The following is a 23,913-nucleotide window of genomic DNA, read 5'->3' as shown; positions in this document are numbered from 1 at the left end:
TCTGTGCTAGGTAAAATAAGGGGGAACAACCAGGGAACCATTTACAATGGACACAATAACAATGGATAAAATAAGCCAACACAGACACACCTACAAGGCTTGCTCTGCCTGGCAGGGGAGGAAGCTGAAAAGGGGAAAGCCTGTCACAGCAAGGGGTGGCAGTTATGGGGAAGACTGCTATGCCTCAGAGACAACTGACTGCAGGAATAGATCAGTGAAGAGGATGATGTGGAGCCTGCTGCTCCTGAAGCTGAGTCGGGTTACCGAAAGGGGAGGGCCTAAAGATGGCCCCTAGCCCTAATCAAGGATACTAAAGCCAGCAGATAAGCAGACTGACAAAAGGGTGATGGAAAAACTGCCTAAGAGATTGAATACCCTTTTATTTATTTATTTTTTACTTTAATTCTCCTCGTCCCCAGGGAGGGAGAGGGAAAGATCCCCTTTTCCTTTGTTTGAAGAAACTCTTGTATACCACAAGCAGGGAGAGAACTCTGTGAGAGCCAGAGAAGAGCTGTAGCCCCAGATTGTGGTGCAAGGGGGCTTCCCCCAGCACAGTGCCCCAGTCAATCCAGGTGGATTGAAATGGGCAAGGATTTCAAAACCGGGCCTTAAGGCTTTGTAAAACATATACGAATAGAAATGTTTTCATAGTGTCTTTTTAAATCATTGAAAAACTGGGTTGGGTTGGACCCTCTGCAGTTCCCCTGTAGTATGTGCAACCCAGAACATTGCAATGTAGGGCTACAGTATGAGAACAAGAAAATGAAACTGACAAGTCTTATTTTACATTGTCCAAACTGAGGGCAAGTCTACGGTACAGCACTACATCGGCACAACAGCACTGATGTAGCTGTGCCAATGGGAGAGCTCTCTGCCGTTGGCATAGTTACTCCACCTTGATGAGAAGTGGAAGGTGTGTCGGCGGGCGAATGTCTCACACCGACATAGCGCCGGTTTGGACAGTGCGAAACTTGCATCGCTTCAGGGGGGGCAGTGTTTTTTCACACCTCTGAGTGACATAAGTTAGATCGACTTAAATGGTAGCGTAGACCAGCCCTGAGTGTAATGGAAAAAGTAAGCAAACAGCATAAATGGAAAAAGTAAAACTGAATTTTGAAAAGTAAATTAGTTTTTTAAAGATCCTTTCAGTTTTACAAACCCAAAGGGAAGAGAGTTAATGACTTTAAAAAATAGTATTTTTATGTCACTTGTCAATGTCCCTTTAAGATAATGCAATCTCTTGTGCTTGTAGGTGCAAGGATACAGGATGCGGTTACATTTTGATGGTTATTCTGAGTACTATGACTTCTGGGTTAATGCTGACTCCCCAGATATCCACCCTGTTGGCTGGTGTGAAAAGACAGGTCACAAGCTGCTTTCTCCGAAAGGTACGTGGAGAAATAAACCTGTACAAGAAGCAACACGTTTTGCTGTGAACTGGCTGCCCTTAGTGTCCATGTTTTGTTTCATGTCAAACCCACTTTGAATGATTTGAAGTGGGAAGACAATTGCCAGAAGAGCAAACCAATTTCTTACTGATATTCCCAGTGCTTGGCATCGTTAGTGAAAGTAATTCGCAATTCTTTATTAAGTGAGCATGCAAATCAGTGAATGTCTTTGTTCACAACTTATGCTTTCTTTCTTGTGTTCCATTTCCTAGAAACATTTGAAGTTTCAGATTAATGATTAGACAGTGCAGTAAAAGAGGGAATAATAATGTGTTAACTGAAATGCATAACCCTTGAAGATTGTACATGGGCAGGTATCATGCAAAGTTCAAATCCTTCTCTAGATTATTTCCATTTTTGAAAAACCAATCTGAATATGGCAGGAACAATGTAAAACAATCTCTGATCTCTTTTTCTAGGTTACAAGGAAGGGGAATTTAATTGGGTTTTGTATTTGAAGAATTGCAAAGCTCAAGCAGCCCCGAAAAACCTTTTCAAGACCCTCAACACAGTAAGTGGTGGCATCGGGTATAATGCTGATACGACTGATATTAAGTAACCACTGCCTAAAACTTTGGCCAGAATATAAACATGTCCTTTTTATATGCTCAGGACAGAAGCTGTAACACTGAAGAACTTAGTGGAGTCATATGGGAGCAGTTTCCCACAGCAATTTACTTGTAGGATGGGAAACCAGAGTAATTTTCTTACTTCTCCATCCCCAAGGCCCCCCACAACATTCACTAACTTCCCAGGCAGAGATGTACATTTGCTCTCCTCCTTGATCTCTCTTCTGCTGATTTACATTAGCATTAGTTAAATAAATTGTAATACTCTGTTTTTGCTTAGGTCTCAGCTTCTAGATGTTTGTGATACTTCCCTGTACTCTAAGAATCTCACAAGTCCTGTTTATCCAGCACCATACACAAAGGTGTTCATCCCTGTACATATCTCTGTTTGTAATGTTGTTATAGCCGTGCTGGTCCCAGGATATTAGAGGTGGGTGAGGAAATATCTTTTATTGGACCAACTTCTGTTGGTGAGAGAAACAAGCTTTCAAGCTTACCTATATCTCTGTCGTTTTTCTGTCTTCACTGCCACTGTTTTTTCCCCATCCTGAGTTAGTCAAGTGGTCTCCTGGTTTCTTTGAACAGCACCATTTCCCATTCAGCCTATTCAAAGTATTCTTACCCTGATATTGCAAAAGGATGGAGGATTTGCTTTATAGGGATTGGGGCCTTAGCATGTAATTCTGGCTCTGCTTTTTGGACTGACCCACCTGTATACCCTGGAGACTCTCACAAGCCACATCTGACTTCTCCTCCATTAATATGTTAGGGCTTGCAATGCTAGTATCCATCCTCAATCAGTACTCATCACCAGAAGGGCCCTCTGTACCTCTGTCTCTGAACTGCCTGGCTCTGGTGTAATTGAACATAAGCAGTATTCAGATTGCACCAAGCCATTGTTAGAAATCATGGGCATTGTTGTCAGAACACATGGAAATCTGGGCTTTAACCCTCCTGACAGATGTTCTGACAAGCAAGTAGTTACAGTGTGATATTGTTTTCTACTACTACAGTGTTTTGTTTAAATAACCTGAACCAAATAGGTTTGGAACAGTAATTTAAATGACCTGGCATAGAGCTTGACATACCTTTTCCCTCTATGCTGTTTCTTAGCCTGTCACACCATCTGGTTTTCGGGTGGGAATGAAACTAGAGGCAGTGGACAAAAAGAATCCATCTTTGATGTGCGTGGCAAGCATCGCTGATATGTTGGATAACCGGCTGCTAATTCATTTCGACAACTGGGATGAGCGTTATGACTACTGGTAAAGAAAACTATTTCCAAACTGTATCCGCAAATACTGTGATATTTTTCCCCTTGTAACATCTTGCCGTAAAGTGCATGATCTCTAATATTTAGCTGCTAAGATTTTTAAGTGTGAGTGCTTTGGGGCTCCTGAATCCATTTTCAGGCTTCTAAATAAGTGGCCTCCTCACAGTTTTGAGGTAACTGCACCTGTATTTCTCTCTTCATGGTCCTTCAAGAGCATCCTCTTAAAGGTTTCTGGCTTCCAGCTATCACCTCCCTGGGGTGGAGACCCGTGTCTGACTGCCTTCTGTGAATATATTGAAATCAATGGAAGTCTTTCCCTTCAATTCAATGGATTTAGGTCAGGGTCTTACTCTTTTTTGAAAATTATGGCCTATTCTTTTATTGCACTTTTCATCTGAGAATCTCAGGGTGCTTTTTTTTAGATGGTGAATATTTAATTTTAATAATTTAAGACTGAAAATATCATGTTGCCTCTATATAAATCCATGGTACACCCACATCTGGAATACTGCATGCAGATGTGGTCACCCTATCTCAAAAAAAGATATTGGAATTGGAAAAGGTTCAGAAAAGGGCAACAAAAATTATTAGGGGTATGGAACAGCTTCTGTATGAGGAGAGATTAATCAGACTGAGACTTTTCAGCTTGGAAAAGAGACGACTAAGGGGGGATATGATTGAGGTCTATAAAATCTTGACAGGTGTGGAGAGAGTAAATAAGGAAGTGTCATTTACTCCTTCATTTAGTGTCATTTAACCATGAGATCATATTGAATATTTGTAAAGGAAACACTTTTCTTCTCCATTCCGTATATCCCAATGTACACTATAGGTGTGTGCAGTCTTTAGTTTAATTTATAAAAAAAACTTAGCTGTTGATCTATGAAAGCAATACAAAGCATTTAGATTCTCACCCATCAGCTCTGTGTGTGGTGGTTGTTTCTTTATTATTACACTCTTTTCCCAGTTGTTTCTTACTCCAGGAAGGCAAATAGGCACCTGCTTGTTTGTACTGTGCTAATGGGTGACAGGGGATGGATGGATCACTTGATGATTCCCTGTTCTGTTCATTCCCTCTGGGGCACCTGGCATTGGCCACTGTCGGAAGACAGATACTGGGCTAGATGGACCTTTGGTTTGACCCAGTATGGCCGTTCTTATGTTCTGATGTTTTCCTTCCCACAGATAAGTCTCATCCAGAGCTGTGTCCAACGCTGCAGTTTTAGTTTGCAGGGCTTTAGAATTGGTTCCATTACTGTCTTAGTCTGCAAGGTTTTACGTTTGCTCCACGTTTCATTTTGAGTTTCAGATTTGAAAAAACTTAGAATAAAAATTAAAAAACCTTCAAAACAAAATTTGGCTGAAGCTGCATTGTTTTGCCTGGTTTGGCATGAAACCATCAGTCCCTTCCCCAGAACTCATGGGAAGGAAGGGGCTTTCTCAGAACTTGGGTCGTGTTCTCTCAAAATTTCAAGTACTTGGACCAAGTTTGGGATTTGTAACAAAATCAGAAGCCAGGCAAGTTCCACTTGGCTTCAGGTTCAATTAATGAAATATGTACACAGTTGTAAGCTCAAGTCTTCAAATCATACCCCCCGCCCCCCACCCACCGCCATAGCTTTTATTTCTTGCATAGGCTTTTTGTGGTATGTGTTTTTACAGTTTTTGTTTGCTTGTTTTGTGTTTTAGTTTTGAAAATCTGTGCCCAGACTAATTCAGTGGGCTCAGGTTTCAAAGAACAGCGCTTAGAAAATATGTGTTAGCTACACAAACACATACTTTGGCTCTTTAGTATTCACCTGTCTTGCTGGGGCAACTTAAATGTCAGTTCTTGAAAATGTACCTTTTGTGAATTCCAGCAAGGAAGCACTTGTGCTGTACATCATGATCACACACGCTAAAAGCATCTGCTGCCCCAGCAAAGAAACATCAGATGGGATTTGATCTGCTGTGTTTCTTCTCACATTAAAGTTGACTGGAGCCAATTCTTTCCTTTTGATCCAGGTGTGATGCTAGCAGCCCATATATTCGTCCTGTTGGTTACTGCCAAGAAACTGGAACCCCACTGACAACACCACCTGGTATGTTAAAAGCAGGATTGTGTTTCTTGCTTCAGTGAGAAGACCTGCAAGCTCTATCTCCTGCATAATTATAAATTTGCAAGTTATGAGTTCTATTCAATACCCTTTCTTTTATTGGCTGAACAGGGTTATTATTAATGCGCACTTGAAGTGCAACTCTATTTGATTTCTATAGCTCTTTCAAGCCACTGACATAGGGCTTGGTTATTTGGAATTGAATTTAATTTTTTGGGGGGAGGCCTTTTGAGGTAGATGCAGTATTTCCTTGAAGGCGAGCTGGAAAAAAGAGGATCAGTCTCATGCCCTCGAAGATGGGGGTATGGAATTCCTGGAAAAAGGTGGAAAGATTGGACCCCTGTCTGTTTTTTCTGCATTGAAATTGAGATATTAGCAAATGGAAAGGATAAAATCTGCAGGGAAATTGTGTTGTTTTCAGGCTTTATCAGGTTTGTTTTTGTTTTTTTGCTTAAAAGAAATCATGTCCACTTGATGCCAGATTGACAGCCCTGTAGCACGAAGTTCTTTCTTTATTTGCTTAATAGGTTTAGCAGCATTGGTGGGAATGTGAGCTTCTACCACAATGGAAAGCTAGTGTCTGTTCAATTCTTGACTTCTCTGGGAGTCCTCAATTTGCCAGTTGTGTGGTTTTGTGATGTGCACGGCTGTCCAATGGGAACACCACTGAGACTCACAAATTCAGGCTGCTAAGATGGTGATAAAGAGCAGGGATAGAAAAAAGACATAGAACAATTTTTTAAAATGTAGTTTGCAGTGTGCTGCGAAGGAGAGCATATCCCACTCTTGTTGAAATACAAGAAATTAGTTTACCATAATCTCAGGAAGTTAATGGGAGAGATGGAGCCTTTCACCTCCAGGCTACTAATTTGCATCCAGCCTATGGATAGGTAGGAAGTGATGGAACGTCTCCACCATCTGACAGCTGTTCAGAAGCCTGCAATATAGGAAATTAATTTGATGATCTCAGTTCACATCACAAAAACACATGACTGGATCTATTTGGCAACTTACTCGAGAGACCAAGAATTGATGGAGCAATAAAGAAATGAACTACCCTAGTTTCTTCAAATCTGGGTTGAGGCTCATTGTCTGTGTTCTGGAAGCTTGCACTGCTACTGCCTGTACTGTACATTTTCTGTGTGAATAAACAGGTGGCTTAATTCTGCAAGGATGTCAATCTGCCATCTGTGAACTGATCACTCTCAAAAGAATAGCCATGTATTACATAGTTGTTCTCCCGTGGTGGTGGTTTTGTACTTGATTGGGGTTTTTTATAATTTAACTCTTAAGATAGTCCTTCATCTTTTCCAGAATACAAGGATTCCAAAAGCTTCTCATGGGAGAAATATTTGGAAGAAACCAGTTCCCAGGCAGCCCCAGCAAGAGCATTTAAACTGGTTGGTGAAGTTCTTTTGTCTCACTGGATCAGAATATTACTGTAGATTGTACCATCCATGTCAGGCAGGCTTCACAGTGGGACGTTCCCCATCTCCACACCACTGAGGCACACCGGATCTTTGCTCTGAGGCTGGGTTTAGCAGGAGGGACTCTCCAGAATCCTGTTTCCAAGCCCCAGACATGGCAGACTCCAGGGCTCCCTTTGGAGAGGAGCTTTTGTGTGATTTCTGAAAGATTTTTAACTGAATGTCTGTTTCTTCATTGGCGTTGAGGTTTTTCTCCTCAAAACTGCTAAGCTAAAAAAAAAAAAATCTTTTGGCTTTGTGAGGAGGGTATGAAGACCAGCACCTCCCCTAACCCATAGAAATAGCAGATACAGACAGCAATCTCCTGGCACACTCATCAGGCGGCTCCTGGGACCAAGGGGAAGCTCTCAGCCAGTGGGAGAGAGAGGTCCATGCTGAGACTGTCAAGCAGGCCACATGAAAGCTATTCCCACGGCTTGCAAAGGAGGAAACATTCGGTGGTGTCTCCTGAATATCAGGGGAAGGTGAAGTCCCACAGCAAAAACCCAGAGGAGCAAAGCCCTGTTCCCAGCCAGCCTGTAAGCAAGGTCCATGCTCAGATGGTTGACAAGGCCACAAAGATTCCACCCTCCCCACAAGTTGTTCTGCCTACAGGAGCTCAGCTGTCATGAAAGGTGTCAGTGGCTGCATCCTTTCTGATACCAGTGAGCCAGTCTCCACTGATTCCAGCTCACTCCTCATGCTCTCTGGTCAGTGCTCACTCAGCCTGGAGCCAGCAGCAGATGACATGGTCCCCTTCCATGGGAGATGGACCTACCTCCTCTCCCCTTCCAGTCTCCAGGGGTCCCACAGGAGGGAGTGACTACTAGTAATTTTCCTTCAGGAGACATGCCTACAGACTGTCCTTTCAATCTCCTTGGTAATGCACTCTCCTCCTGCCTCTGCCCCTCCCTCACCTTGTCAAAGGGATTTGGCCCAGGAACTGAAGGACATTGTTCACAATCAGCTCTTAATGGGACAGTGCAAAGTCTAAGCACCTCCAACAAGAGACTCTCCCCTCTAGAGCCTCCTAAGAGGAGAAATCTGTAAAGCTAGGGCTATAAGCAAGATACCCCAGACTTTCAGCTAGCTTTTCAGAATTAAGCTTGAATAGAGGACTAACTTCACGGGTGCTTGTGCTAGAAAATGAAATAGCCAAAAAAAAAAAAAACCCAAAAAAAACCTGGCAGAGTTGACAAGAAGCTGTGTAATTCTTCCTCACCTGGTTTATGAGGGTCTGATGAAGGTGGAGTGGGAATTCACTTTCAAGACTTATTTGTACCTAACGATTAAAAGGTCTTCATTACTCTGTCTAAATTTAAGCCTGCTGCAGCCTCCTTAGTAATGGGCATAATCATACCAGCCGAGGGAGTATTCCTGCCAAACGCACGGACAAGAGAATAAGATCATCACTCAGACTAAACTTGGATACAGCAGCCTCAGTCCTGAGGTTATTGGCTGAAGTTTTTTATCGTGGAGGTCTGTGCTCAACTGGGTAGTCATTGTGAGTGGGCAAAAAAGTCCTGGAAAAACCACTAAATAAAATCTACTTAAAGCTAGATTTCCCTAGTGGCTTTTTCAGCATTGATGCTTCAGCTCGCTAAATTTGCAGTACATTCAAAACTTCCATAGTTGATTCCCAGAGGTAACTGTGGCTTCACTTGAAATAGTTTATTGGTAAACTTTTTGGGGAGTGTGGAGACAAAGCAGCCACTGCGGCTTTAGACGACAATAAATCTCTCCCTCTTTCCAGTGAGAGAAACTTCAAACTATCTTATCCCAACAAGTGTTCCCTTTGAAGTCAAAAGAAAAGGAGTACTTGTGGCACCTTAGAGACTAACCAATTTATTTGAGCTGTAGCTCACGAAAGCTTACGCTCTAATAAATTGGTTAGTCTCTAAGGTACCACAAGTACTCTTTTCTTTTTACGGATACAGACTAACACAGCTGCTACTCTGAAACCTTTGAAGTCACTGCTCCTTCAGGTCCTAGCATAGAGATTACACATGAGGAAGAGGCCATTGCTGTTGGAAGACCCTTGGTGGGATTCCAAACCATCCAGTCCCAAAAGCTTCTCTTGTTTTGGGGTTTCTCAAGTCTGAACCACTCCCCCCTTTTATGAGGCTTGCTTCAAGATGGGCCCTCAGAAAATGGATACTTGAGGCAATCAGGGAAGGATGCTTAATAGAAGTCACTCGTCCCAGGGACAAGTTCATGTTTTCCACAAAGTTAATTAAAATAAAACGCTATCTAAAGACCCTTCACAGCATCAGAAGACTAAGGGTGCAATAATCCATCTCCTACACGTTGGAACAATAGAACCAGTTCCAGGGAGAAAGAGAGATTTTGGAAAGGGGGCAAGATTCTTTGTGATTCAAAGAGAAACAATGGCCTGCAACCTCTTTTATATCTCAGTTCTCTCAACAAGTCCATAAGGAGATCAATATTCCAGGTGGAAATACTGAAATCCATCATTATGTCATTGTCTTCCCAAAGTTTTAGAATATGAAAATAATCCTCCTGGAGATACAATTGAGGCGAGTCACCCAGCGATACTTTAGTTTCCTGCTGCAATAGAAGCAGAGTTGTAACTTCTACACAGGAATTCACGAATGCCAATGTCATCCCCCCCTTCAAGTGAAAGGAATATGTGTCTACCCTTGTCCGATGACCTTCTCATCATATTATGCAGGGTCCAGCAGCCATTGCCAAAAGCCTTCAGAAGCATGGCTTTGAGCAAACAAGTGGAAGGGCCAATTACAGTCCTCATAAAACTCTAGCATATAAGTTATTGTCACAGGCATTCTTTATTTCAGAAGAGAGATGGGAAAAGATAGCGTCTGATTTGTCCAACATTAGCACACATCTGCTGAGATTAAAATGTGACTCATCTCCAGGGCTAGTAGGGCTCGCGTGTGGAGACCTAGCACAATTCTTGCTTTGCTTCCAGCCAGCAGTTGCAGCAAATGAGTATATAAAGACCTTGGTCCAGATCCAGGACTGGCATCTCTTGATGAATTCATTTTTTGTGTGTGATTAATTCTGTATTGATTTCCGTAAAGAACCAGACAATGCAAAGTACAAAAAGATAAATGACCTGCAGCTTGTATATGTTTCAAATACCACATGCTTTATGGGATCTCCAGTAGAATTATGCAGAGTTAGGAGCTTGTCAAGGATGCAAGACCAGACAATACAAAACCAGGCAATACTACATAGACATAACATGTTAGGAGAAGAGTAACAGTAATAAAACAGGAGAAAACATACGTGAATAGGAAGAAGGGGTGGGGAAGGAAAGAAGAGGAGGTAGGAAGAATGGAGGACTGGCTTTCTTCGAGCCATCTGAACATTTTTTATCCAAATATATCTAGAGACATGGTCCAAATTTCTTCAAATTCATGTAATTGCTTTCTAGGTAAATTCATTCTTATATTTAACAGCTACCTCCTGTTGGGTCCGGAGAAGCTGATTCTCAGTATCGGGGTGGCCAACCTGGGGCTCCGGAGCCACATGCGGCTCTTCAGAAGTTAATATGCGGCTCCTTGTATAGGCACCGACTCCGGGGCTGGAGCGACAGGCACCAACTTTCCAATGTGCCGGAGGGTGCTCACTGTTCAACCCCTGGCTTTGCCACAGGCCCTGCCCCCACTCCACCCCTTTGCTCCCCCTCCCCTAAGCCTGCAGTGCCCTTGCTCCTCTTCCTCCCCATCCCGCCCCGGCCTCCTGCATGCCACGAAACAGCTGATTGGGAGGGAAGGGGAGGTGTTGACTGGCGGGGCTGCCGGTGGATGGGAAGCGCTGGGAGCAGCGGGGAGCTGATGGGGGGGTTGCTGACGTATTACCGTGGCTCTTTGGCAATGTACATTGGTAAATTCCCTTCTCAGGCTCAGTTTGGCCACCCCTGCTCAGTTTAGATATCAGATCCCATGTAGTGGGAACACATCTGGACTTCTATATGACTTGAGGGAGAGTGTGGTCCAAGGCGGAGTCATGGAGTATAACCTGTCTCATGCTTTGGGCCATCAGACACTCCTCCATTTACAGCAGATGATTCTTCAGAAATCCAGTGTGTATATAACTGCTAAGAATGCAGAAAACCTTCAGCTCTCCTTAAAGAAGTAACCTTGTTCCTGTCCTGGGCAGAAGCTCTCTTTTCCTCAGGTTCAATGCCAAGAAGGAAAATCAGGGTCAGTCAGCTCAGCAAGATACTCTCAGAACTGAGGGAATGCTGTCTCGATCAGCTCACCTTGTAGTGCATCCCAGGCCAGGTGGGCAGCCTGTTGAGGAACCTGTTTGCATCCAAGTTCAGTGGGAAAACCAAAAGAGGTGCCACAAGAGGAAGAGAGACTCAAAAGTAGAGGCCGTGGTCCTCTTATCTCAGATGTGTGCTGAAAGACCCTCCCTTATGCCTTCCCCCTTCAGCCACTGAAATATAGATGGTAAAGAAGATTGTGATTATAACTACCTTCAGGTCTTGGTTCTCAAACCTGAGTTAGATGTAACTGGAACCTCCTCTCAAAACACACACACACACACTCTCTCTCTCTCTCTTTCTTCAACAGGGACTTATCCTGAATCAAAATCCAATGCTACCTAACTCATCAACTAGGAAGGTGAGAAGACATACCTTCAGTCACTTGTTCTAAGAAACTGATAAACACCCTCCTGTTTTGAAGGAAATTCAGTAATTTTGTCGGTGTCCTTTGAGGTTTAGATGTTGGTTACAATGGACTCATCAGAGCAAAGTCAGCTAAAACAAAGAACACTCTTCATTTTACAAGATGACTTTACCAGGGGCTCAAGACCAGCAATTTTTAGAAAGACAAGTCAAAGACTGCAGGCATATTGCACACTGTAAGAAACCCATGATAATCTCAGTGCAGTCACATAACACACATCGGAGGACCACTGCTCTTATCAGTCCTCTTGCAATGTGCAGATCCCTGCCATGATCTTGATCTGTGGGCTACAAGTCCTAATAAAGCCACCTCTCAGCTTCGTAGCTGGTAGGTCTCTTCCTTTTCTTGCTGAAAGTATCTTACCTCTTCGCCCAAGGGGATTTTGGAGCTTGCTGTCAATGAAAGTGCGGTTACACACTCTATCAAACATGGTACATCAGTGAACTAACCAGCTCCGCATCTCCAAAGTTACTGAAGTCTGCCTCGCATAATAGGAAGTGCTATGTTGCCCTTCTGGCTGAATCCAAACATCCTAAGGAAGTAGAAATGCATATTAGATGTGAATAAAATAAATACAGCAAAGGTATTCAAAGCCTCAGGTACAACTCCTCTTGTGACTATGCAGTCTGTGAAAAGAGCAGCGGTTTTTGTTGGTGGAGAGATCACACACATCATCTTCTGAGGAGGTCTGTCATTCTCAAACAGTTTATCAGATAATGTAGAGTCAACATTCTCACCCCCGCTGGTGCAGTGTTTGGTAGAAGGATGTTACAGGACAGGATGCCCCTGGAGCCCTTAAGTTCCTTTTCAATTCTACATGTGTAAGCTGAATCCTTCCTCCCACCATAGGGCTGATTTACTGTTTTCTACATTCTACTGTGAAGGCTTTCTGACATGGAGGGGACAGAGAAAGGGAAAATTCTCTCACCTATGACCCTCCATGTCAGTCAGTCTGATCGTCCTTCAGAGGATTGTATTTTGCCCAGGGTTTTTATGCTCAAATAAATTGGTTAGTCTCTAAGGTGCCACAAGTACTCCTTTTCCTTTTTGCGAATACAGTCTAACACGGCTGTTACTCTGAAACCTGTCATTATGCAAGGCACTGAATTTAGCCGTATGGAGTGGAAATCTATCAACTGCATGAAAAAACTTGTACAGATACAGACAGACATCATCTTCCTTTCACGCTTTGTGTGTATAAAAAGATCTACTACACTTTCCACAGTATGCATCCGATGAAGTGAGCTGTAGCTTACGAAAGCTTATGCGCAAATATATTGGTTAGTCTCTAAGGTGCCACAAGTACTCCTTTTCCTTTTGTGAATACAGACTAACACGGCTGTTACTCTGAAACATTTCTGACTGTTGTTTGCTTGTTAAATAGTTTGAAAAGGAATAGGGTGTTCTTCCAGGATGTCATGTCCCGGCTCTGCTGCAAATGGTTTGAATTGAATAGCACTTGTAAATGTTTCTTACAGGTAGTATTTTTCAGCTTTGGCAGTTGTTCTAAGCCCAGGGTCAGAGCAAAGATCTGGCCTGCCTCCAGTTGCTATGGAGAGAGGATGTGACTTTGTGTAGTATCCAAAGGGTTAACTAGAGATTGCTGCATCCTGAAGCCAAGGAGGCTACATTATCAAGAAATCTTAAAAACGTGAAGTGATTTTCTTGCTGGTAAAAGGTGCCAGATTGACAGCCTGGGATACTTGCTCTCGCTGTTTATCTGCAGAAAAGGAACAGCACTGGTAACAGCAGGGCCATCTTCCCCCATGCTGCATGCAGTGTATGTCAACCCTGAGGTGGAGGGACTATCTTGGATGAAATGGTAGTAGGGTTTCCATGCACATTAAATTAATGGCCTATGCTGAGACTACCAGCAGTAGGACCGTTTGTTGCCAATTTTGACAGGGGTTTATGTGATGTGACCACATGTCCATAAGTGACTGAAATGAGATCTGCCAAATCCCATCATCTAAATTATGGAAGAGAGCTGTCAGATGATGGTGTCTTTCAGTCACTACCATCCTAGGCTGCATTTAACTCAGTTACATAGTAATTAGCTGTCCAGTGTCCTTCCAAAATACCTGAGGAGGTGGATGGATCATACTCTGGATCCCAGTAGGAGTTCTGATTGCAGACATAGGGTGGTTAATAGCCCTGCATCTTTAAACCTATGGTGTCAAGGTTACCCTGAGAATTCTAATTTTTTTTTAACCTTTAAGAGGGAAATAAAATCTGCCACCAGTATGGAGTGCAAAAAGCTCCTCTGTGTTGCTCAGATTGTCCCATTTGTGGCCTTTGGCTGCTAGCAAATTGCCAACATAACCCATCAGGAAATCCTGATTTTGGTTTCAAAAGTAGTCAGTGGCATCAAGGAGTGGGGCCCAAAGTTACAAAGGATTGTTTGTGGTAAGTGGAGGAACTTACCTATTTATCCAGAAAAGATAACGAGTACTATATGACTTGAAATTATGGACTTTTCACAATTCCACTTACAATCTTCTCTTACAGCGTCCAGCCCATGGGTTCCAGGTTAACACAAAGCTGGAGGCTGTGGACAGGAGAAATCCCATGTTAATAAGAGTGGCAACAATAGCTGAGAAGGAGGACCATCGTATGAAGGTATGCCTTTCAAGGAAAGCACAGTGCCTTTCTGCCCAGGAATACAGATTTGAGGTACAGAATGTGTGTAGATTGGCTCCTCCTTGTTATGGAAATGACAAAAGGCAGGAACACCCTACAGATAACAGATCTGGAAAGCAAAGCTGTCCAGTCTAGAAATGATGTTTCGCTTGTTTGTCCCATGTGAGTCATCGTGTTACTGCTTACTATTGTCAGGTACTAGTTTAATTTAACTTATTTTGGAATGACATTTGCAGAAATGGTTTTGCTTTCCCCTGAGCAATTTCTGCATGATCTATGTGAATGAATGGAACATTGATATACTACTAATGAGAAGTTCATTGGCAACTTCTGAGCTCTCCTTAACAGGGAACTGGGAGGGGAAACCCATAGTCAACGCGAGCCCAGGTTTATGTGGTGGTGGGAGGACTTCTCCTGTTGACATCACTACTGCCTCTCGGGGAGGTAGAGTACCTATTCCTCCTGTCGGCATAGATAGTGTCTTCACTAAGGGCTTGGCTACACTTACATTTTATAGTGCTCTAACTTGCTGGCTCAGGGATGTGAAAAATCACCCCCCTGAGCGCAGCAAGTCAGAGCGCTTTAAAGCGCTAGTGTAAACAGGCTCCAAGCGCTGGGAGCTAATCGCCTCGTGGACCTCTCTCACACTTCAAAGCGCTGCCGCGGGAGTGCTCCCACGACAGCGCTTTGAAGTTTCCAGTGTAGCCATGCCCTTCGCCTTACTGCAGCGCAGCTCCACTGGTACAGTTGTGCCGCTGCAACGCTGTCAGTATAGACAAGCTCTGAGTACCTTTCCTAGACCTGGAGAAGAGCTCTGTGTAGCTTAAAAGCTCATCTCTTTCACCAACAGAAGTTGGCCCCGTAATAGATATTACCTAACCCATCTTGTCTCTCTAATATCCTGAGGCCAACATGGCTACGCCAACACTGCGAACAAAAAGTTCTAGTTATTCAGTGCAAAAACTGTATTAACTCATTTTCTATAACCAGTTGTGCCACCTATAGGCCAACATTTTTGGATTCCTAGAATGCAAACCAATTAAATAAGCAATTGAGCTTGCAAATATTAAGCCCAAAGATAAGATGTGACTAAATAGCCACATATCCCGTGCTTTGTTGAGGGCCCTAAGATTTGACCGTCACCAGAATCTTTGTTCTTTGTAACTACAGATGTGGAGCTCAGGAAAACAGTAGTTACATTGACCAGGTCAGAGGGAGGATTGTGTGACATACAGCATGGAAAGTTGCCACTCCAAAGGAAATTTTTATGAAAAGTTGAACAAGTTAAAACAGCCAGGGAAGAGGCTAAAATGAAAGCTGAGTCCTAACCTTAACTCTCTCCCGCACTGCTGGTGTGGTCTGTACTTGTTTGGCTTCCCTTTTAGATACATTTTGATGGTTGGGACCACAGCTATGATTTCTGGGTCGATGCAGATAGCTTTGACATTCACCCTGTGGGCTGGTGTGCAAAAACCGGACACACCCTGCAGCACCCGTTAGGTGAGACGGATGATGTCATGCCATTACGTTACATTTTTCTTCTCTTGCCTAATCTTCAAGTGCAAAAAATATATTGTTTAACTATTTTCATTACTAGGTGCTGCTGATATGATGGAAGTAGCAGGGCAGGGGTGTCCTACCCCCGGCTGCCAGGGTATTGGTCATGTCAGGGGACCCCGATATGGAACACATTATACGTACGTGCACCTGGGCTGTAAGGGATAATTTTGAAAGCTTGACACAAGCATTTTAGCTGCCTGACTCTTATTGTCCATGGGAACAGTACAACTATATCCCCTTGCACTGCATGGGTCTTGTTATTCTGTAGATAATGTCATATCTTTGGTTACAGCTCCCTCTTGTGTCTAAATGGACTGCTTGACTATCAGTTCAGCTTGCACTATTGGTATCAGAAACTAGATTGTATTTCAGTGGGATGAGGATTTCTACCACCTACTGCCATTAATGTTGTTCCTTTTTATAAAATAACATCCCTGAAAGCAACACACAAGATTAAAGAGAGAGGGAGCATGGTGTAGTTGTTAGTGTTTTGCTCTGCTACTGACTTCCAGGGGAGCTTGGAGGAATCAAACTCTCTGTTGTCTTAATTTTCTCCCTCTGTAAAATGGAATCATACTTGCCTACCTCACGTAAGGGTTACTTATTGTCTATAATAATAATACCTAGCTTTTATGTGGTGTAAAGTGATCTAAAATTCTCAGATAGAATAGAGGTGCAAAAATTTCTGCACAGGCCAGGAGGTTAATGGAGAATAGCTATTGGTAAGGAGTCAGTGTTGTCTAGCAGATAGAGCCCAGCACTGGGAATCATGTGATCATGGTTTCTGATCTTGGCTCTGTCACTGGCACTCTATAGCTTAGTTTCTCTATCTCTAAAATTGGTCTAAGAATACCTAGATCCCAGAGAAGTTTTGAGCCTTAATTTATTAATATTTGTAAAACTGTTCCCAACAGAGCAGTGGAGTGGGCATACCATAGTGAAGAGGGACTGCCATTGGAGGGCTTACCCTGTACTTTCACTCATCATTTTTCTTGTTAGGAAATTCACTCTTTTGTACTTTAGACATTGCAGTTTCACTTTGCTTGTCACATCAGCTCACCTTGATGCTCCCTTTGTCTCCTCCTCCCACAAGATATCCGGTGCCTGGGTTTGTGCTGCTCTGTGCCTGAAACACCCTCTCTTGACCCTGTGCACCATGCAGCTTTACTCTCCTCTTTCAAATCCTTCCTCAAAACTCTCCTTTAGTCTAATTGTTCATCACTGACCTCTGCTTTGGGCCAGATTCTGCTCTCATTTACATTGGTGTCAGCCCATTGAAGTCACCTGTGCAACTCAGAGCAGAACCTCCTTGACAGGTCCTCCTCTGGTCTGCCTTTCCTCTTCTATGCCCCCTAGCACACCCATACTGCCAGTTGTACATGTCTGGCATGCAGCTGCTAAACAGACTGTCTGCTCCTCAGGGGTCTTCTGCCCACATGCTTTCCCTTGCTCTATCCCCCAAATTGCTGCACTCTTCTGGGCTTGTTGGTGCATGCATCCCTGATTTGGGCAGGGTGGGCATGGAAGGGCTAGATGAGGTTGTCTTTGTTTTCAACACAGGTTAGTTGGCTGCCCATATTCCGAAGTAAACCTGAACAGAGAAAGCTCATTACAGGATCGCCTCAGTGGGGAGAGGCCTTCACCCAGCAACAGTGTCCAGAAACCCAAGAGACCAGAGACTCCTGCTCCATTCATAGACCCACAGGAGGACTCTCCACAGTCCAGGTGAGGCTGGCTTTATTGTTGTTGACCAGAGCTCTGCTGATACCCAGTGTCTGCATTATCTCACAAAACTGAAAGATGGGAGTTAACAGGATAGCAGTTAAAGCACTGGATTCATCTCTCCTCTTTATACCTGGGACAAAGAGCAGGAGCCACCAGACAGTGGTAGTTTTTCACCCCAGATGGGACTTGAACCCACAATCTCTGACTTAGAAATTCATTGCCTTATACGTTCTGCCATTGGTGGAAGGCAGATGTATCAGCCCTAGAACATTAAAGGCCCTTTTCTCCATGAGCTGAAATGAAGTTACCTCAGGTCAATTAGGGACACCTGAGTCCGATTAAGGGCTGCCTATGACCTTTAAAAAAACCCTTTTCTGGTAAGAGAGTAAGGAGAGATGGGAGACAAGCTGCAACAATGAGAAAAGGCTTCTCCTGGATGGAAGGCTGTTCTCCTCCCTACAGAGGAAGCAACCCCCCTAATGACTGTTTGGGGAAGGGCTGGCAACCAGAGGCCAACATAACAAAGCAACACTCCCAAGAGGAGGCAGGGAGAGAGATTCTCTTTTTGTGTTATGAATTTGTTTCTTTTTGTTTGGCTGAAAAGCACTCCTGGGACCTATCCTGAGGCTCACCTTGTAAATACTGAAGAGTAAATACCGGAATGAGAAGTAAAAGCTGTCTGGGGTGAGACCATAGGCGCCGACTTCCCCTTTTTCACGTGGGTGCTCAATCCCTGCTCTGCCCCTGACCCTGGCCCTGCTCCACCTTTCCCCACCCCGTTCCTGCCCCCATTCTAACCCCTTCCCCAAAGTCCCTGCCCCAATTTCCCCCCTTCCCTGCCAATATTCCAACTCCTTCCCCAAATCCTCACCCTGGCCCTGCCACTTCCCCACCTCCTTCCCTGAGCATGCCATGTTCCCGCTCCTCCCCCCACTCCCAGAGTATGCTAACGTTGCCAAACATTGTTTGGCGGGGCCAGGTGGGAAGCGCTGGGAGGTAGGTGGAGGAGCAGGGATGCGGCGTGCTCGGAGGAGGAGGAGGTGGGGTGGGGAGGGGAGCTTGGCTGCTGGTGGGTGCAGAGCACCCACTAATTTTTCCCCTTGGGTGCTCCAGCCCCGGAGCACCCATGGAGTTGGTGCCTATGAGCGGGACTGATTTATTCCAGGCCTCCACCACCAGAGCGGGGAATGCTGAGTTCTGCGAGGTGAAGCAGGTGTCTTGTCACAGTACCACTAACGCTTGTCTTGCACAATCCCAATATGGGACACTGTACTTATACACTGTTTACATGTTCTAAATAGGTTTTTTTCCTCCTTTATCCTCTTGCCCTGGTCAAATTCCAGTAAGGAAATTACAGTCTATTCTGTTGCCATAAATATTTTCCTTGCCCTTTCAACTGGATATAGGCTTTTTCTTTACTTCTTGTCCTGAAACTCTCAAGCAGGGTTGCTGTGTGCTGTTAAACCACTGCAGCGTTCCACCCTGGAGGTGACTGCATTTCAGGTGCAGGAGAAATGACTTCATAGGATCATGAAGTGCTTTGGGAGCCTTTATGATGGTGCTCTATGAATGCAGTTGCTGTGGGAGTTGAGTATCATTCAGGAAAATCTGTGTATCAACCCTGTGGCTGCAAGAGTCAACCGAAACATATTACTGGTTAGACTGGGAACTAAGGGGTTAATTGCCTAGGCCATGTCTACACTACACAGTAAAGTCAACCTATGTTAGGTCGACTTACAGCTACTGCACTTACAGCCACGTACAGCTGACTTAGGGTATGTCTACACTATGAAATTAGGTTGAATTTATAGAAGTCATTTTTTTAGAAATCGGTTTTATATATTCGAGTGTGTGTGTCCCCACAGAAAATGCTCTAAGTGCATTAAGTGCATTAACTCCGCGGAGCGCTTCCACAGTACCGAGGCTAGAGTCGACTTCCGGAGCGTTGCACTGTGGGTAGCTATCCCACAGTTCCTGCAGTCTCCGCTGCCCATTGGAATTCTGGGTTGAGATCCCAATGCCTGATGGGGCTAAAACATTGTCACGGGTGGTTCTGGGTACATATTGTCAGGCCCCCGTTCCCTCTCTCCCTCTGTGAAAGCAAGGGCAGACAATCGTTTCGTGCCTTTTCTCCTGAGTTACCTGTGCAGACACCATACCACAGCAAGCATGGAGCCCGCTCAGGTAACCGTCACCGTATGTCTCCTGGGTGCTGGCAGACATGGTACTGCATTGCTACACAGCAGCATCAACCCATTGCCTTGTGGCAGCAGACGGTACAGTACGACTGGTAGCCATCATCGTCATGTCCGAGGTGCTCCTGGCCACGTTGGCCAGGAGTGCCTGGGCAGACATGGGCTCAGGGACTAAATTTGGAGTGACTTGACCAGGTCATTCTCTTTAGTCCTGCAGTCAGTCCTATTGAACCATCTTATGGTGAGCAGGCAGGCGATACAGATTGCTAGCAGTCCTACTGTACCATCTTCTGCCAGGCAGGCAAGAGATGAGGATGGCTAGCAGTCCTACTGCACCGTCTTCTGCCGAGCAGCCATGAGATGTGGATGGCATGCAGTCCTTCTGCACCGTCTGCTGCCAGCCAAAGATGTAAAAGATAGATGGAGTGGATCAAAACAAGAAATAGACCAGATTTGTTTTGTACTCATTTGCTTCCCCCCTCCCCCGTCTAGGGGACTCATTCCTCTAGGTCACACTGCAGTCACTCACAGAGAAGGTGCAGCGAGGTAAATCTAGCCATGTATCAATCAGAGGCCAGACCAACCTGCTTGTTCCAATAAGAACAATTACTTAGGTGCACCATTTCTTATTGGAACCGTCCGTGAAGTCCTGCCTGAAATACTCATTGATGTAAAGCCACCCCCCTTGTTGATTTTAATTCCCTGTAAGCCAACCCTGTAAGCCATGTCATCAGTCGCCCCTCCCTCCGTCAGAGCAATGGCAGACAATTATTCTGCGCCTTTTTTCTGTGCGGACGCCATCCCAAGGCAAGCATGGAGGCCGCTCAGCTCACTTTGGCAATTAGGAGCACATTAAACTCCACATGCATTATCCAGCAGTATATGCAGCACCAGAACCTGGCAGAGCGATACCGGGTGAGGAGGCGACGTCGGCACGGTCACGTGAGTGATCAGGAAATGGACACAGATTTCTCTGAAAGCATGGCCCTGCCAATGCATACATCATGGTGCTAATGGGGCAGGTTCATGCTGTGGAACACTGATTCTGAGCTCAGGAAACAAGCACAGACTGGTGGGACCGCATAGTGTTGCAGGTCTGGGACAATTCCCAGTGGCTGCGAAACTTTCACATGCGTAAGGGCACTTTCATGGAACTTTGTGACTTGCTTTCCCCTGCCCTGAAGCTCATGAATACCAAGATGAGAGCAGCCCTCACAGTTGAGAAGCGAGTGGCGATAGCCCTGTGGAAACTTGCAACGCCAGACAGCTACCGGTCAGTTGGGAATCAATTTGCAGTGGGCAAATCTACTGTTGGGGCTGCTGTGATGCAAGTAGCCCACGCAATTAAAGATCTGCTGATATCAAGGGTAGTGACCTTGGGAAATGTGCAGGTTATAGTGGATGGCTTTGCTGCAATGGGATTCCCTAACTGTGGTGGGGCCATAGACGGAACCCATATCCCTATCTTGGCACTGGAGCACCAAGCCGGCGAGTACATAAACCGCAAGGGGTACTTTTCAATAGTGCTGCAAGCTCTGGTGGATCACAAGGGACGTTTCACCAACATCAACATGGGATGGCCGGGAAAGGTACATGACGCTCGCATCTTCAGGAACTCTGGTCTGTTTCAAAAGCTGCAGGAAGGGACTTTATTCCCAGACCAGAAAATAACTGTTGGGGATGTTGAAATGGCTATATGTATCCTTGGGGACCCAGCCTACCCCTTAATGCCATGGCTCATGAAGCCATACACAGGCAGCCTGGACAGTAGTCAGGAGCTGTTCAACTACAGGTTGAGCAAGTGCAGAATGGTGGTAGAATGTGCATTTGGAGGTTTAAAGGCGCGCTGGCGCAGTTTACTGACTCGCTTAGACCTCAGTGAAACCAATATTCCCATTGTTATTACTGCTTGCTGTGTGCTCCACAATATCTGTGAGAGTAAGGGGGAGACGTTTATGGCGGGGTGGGAGGTTGAGGCAAATCGCCTGGCTGCTGGTTATGTGCAGGAACCCCAAATTCGACCCAGCAAGGCCGATTTAAGCGCTAATCCACTTGTCAGGGGTGGAATAAGGAAATCGATTTTAAGAGCCCTTTAAGTCAAAATAAAGGGCTTCATTGTGTGGACGGGTGCATGTTTACATTGATTTAACGCGGCTAAATTCAACCTAAAGTCCTCGTGTAGACCAGGGCTTACTGTTGTTTTCCTGTCCACACAGCCCTCCTTCTGTCAGTGGTGTGCATCCTCACCAGGAGCACTTACACTTGAAATAGACAGTGTGGGGGGCTGAGAGCCTACTCCACCCCACTCAGTTTCAGTGATGCAAGTACCACAGTGACTATACAGACACTATGTCACCCGAACTGTGTCAACCTAAGCCTCATGCCTCTCATCAAGGTGGATTTACTGGATCGGCTTAACGGGCGAGTTACAGCGGCAGGAGGAACATTGTAGTGTGTACACTTACATAGTTAGGTCAACTTAAGCTGTCATACATCAATTTCACTTTGTAGTGTAGACATGCCCCTAGATTCTTGTAGAGCCAGAAGTGCAGATCTCAGCAGTTTGCTTCATTTGTGCTATTTATTGTGTGTGTGTGTGTGGTGGGAGGGGGTCTTTTTGATTAAATGTTAACATTCTGTCTGCTTTGCGTGGATGTCAAAAATCCCTGGACATGTTTAGTAGGAAGAGGGTTTGCCTCCATTGCAATGTATTTGGCCAAATGTCTCTTTCTCTCCCAGCACTGTTCTGTGTCCCCAGCTGCCAGCCTCATTCCCAAGCTGGCTGTGTTTCAGTGGTGCTGTACGTAGAAAGATTGTACAGAGCTGTGGGACCCTTGTGGGAAAACAGGCAGTACAGAAATGTAATATACTGTTGTTTTAAACAATTCATTTCCTGCTCGTGGGAGGTTTGAGTTTCCTAGTGCAAATCTTACAGTGCCCCACTGCTTCTCCCTTGTCTTGCACATCTGTTGCAACTCAGTTTATGCACCAAACTTAGCCGTGAAAACTCATTTAAATATTATCCAAAGGTATCAAGGTTTAAAGCTCTTGATGCACCAGAACTAATGCTTCCATGGTCCCTTACTGCTGCTGAGATCAGAGCCTGGGCTAGCGAGGGATGATTTGTCTCACATCATCTCTCTGCGTCAGTGCTAAGAAAAGTGCTGTGTATCACTAACCAGTGGGTGGGAGTGGAAAGTTTGAACCATGAGGTGGTGCTTAGAAGTTATTGTCACATACAAGTCAAACAATATCCAGCATTCCTGGAGGAGTGGAATGTATGAGTTAATTAGCTTAAATTATTGTCTCTCTAGAAAATCTTCCATGCAAGATAGTGAAAGATCGGGTCAAAGCAGCGTCCACAGTCTGTCAGAGCAGTCTGAAAACAGTCAAGAGAAGGATTTGATGGAAGAGGAATCATCTGCAGATACCATCGCCAAACCAAAAAAGTAAGTGAGACTTTGCAGCATGTTTCAGTGCGCTAGTGGGTAAGTTTCCCACAACAGCAGCTATACCTGAAATGGGAAAGGGAAGCAGTGGCTCTGTGGAGCAGCCAGTTTGTCCAGAGGTTTGTAGTTGTATAATGAGATAATGAGGTCCAATTTAAATTTCCCCACATTTGGGAGAGGATTTCTTTCCTTTGTCTGCCATGGACCCAAATCTGCATCTCCTCCTGTGAATGTAGCATCATGGCACTTACCCATGAGAGATGTCTGGTGATGGGTGGAGGGAGAAATAGGGGATGTGAGTGCCAGTTCTAAGGAGGAAAGCTCTTGGTTCTTGTAAAAAATCCCATTAACACTCATTGCAGAAAAACAATTTGTCTCTATTGTTTGTTTTGTTACCTTTACATAACTGATTTATGCTTTCAGGGTTGGGTGCTCGCATGCCTATAGAAAGCTCCAGCTAGTGAAACAGGAATACGAAGGGAAAGGTTGGTTGATTTTGTGTGTGTTTTAGGTAAAGAAACCATCAAACCATTTGGTACTTCACAGCTTTTGAATCTGTAGTACTTCACTCTGGTGAATGCTGCATTTTAGCTGCAGGCAATTATCTCAAGTGTGTGCTACAGTCCTAGTCATCCCCTCCCCACACAAATGTATTAAAGCAAATGTTAAGGGCTCTTGGAGGTATCAGATTTAATGCGCTAGAGTTACGCCCTTCTTCACAGCTACTGCCCAGGAAGCAGGAAGGCAAGTTAGCCTGACCTCTGACACTGTCCCACTGATGGACCCTCATTCCTTTTATGGAGAAACTCG

At 44.7% G+C, this 23,913-nt stretch overlaps 1 protein-coding gene across 1 annotated transcript in view; it reads left to right on the top strand.

Moving 5' to 3' along the window:
- LOC144277291 (lethal(3)malignant brain tumor-like protein 4) overlaps window positions 1–23,913 on the top strand; it is a 65,647-nt gene that overhangs the window by 17,955 nt on the left and 23,779 nt on the right. The window contains exons 8-18 of the mRNA XM_077838003.1: window positions 1,253–1,388; window positions 1,868–1,959; window positions 3,131–3,282; window positions 5,295–5,371; window positions 6,701–6,786; window positions 14,043–14,153; window positions 15,560–15,674; window positions 15,772–15,871; window positions 17,295–17,459; window positions 22,969–23,103; window positions 23,527–23,588. Coding sequence (XP_077694129.1) covers window positions 1,253–1,388; window positions 1,868–1,959; window positions 3,131–3,282; window positions 5,295–5,371; window positions 6,701–6,786; window positions 14,043–14,153; window positions 15,560–15,674; window positions 15,772–15,871; window positions 17,295–17,459; window positions 22,969–23,103; window positions 23,527–23,588 — 1,231 coding nt within the window. The remainder of the gene's footprint in view (window positions 1–1,252; window positions 1,389–1,867; window positions 1,960–3,130; window positions 3,283–5,294; window positions 5,372–6,700; window positions 6,787–14,042; window positions 14,154–15,559; window positions 15,675–15,771; window positions 15,872–17,294; window positions 17,460–22,968; window positions 23,104–23,526; window positions 23,589–23,913) is intronic.

The sequence above is a fragment of the Eretmochelys imbricata genome, chromosome 19 (genome assembly GCF_965152235.1).
Source record: "Eretmochelys imbricata isolate rEreImb1 chromosome 19, rEreImb1.hap1, whole genome shotgun sequence".
Classification (NCBI taxonomy): Eukaryota; Metazoa; Chordata; order Testudines; family Cheloniidae; genus Eretmochelys; species Eretmochelys imbricata.
Note: the sequence above shows the minus strand (reverse complement) of the source record. Positions and strands in the feature narration are given on the sequence as shown.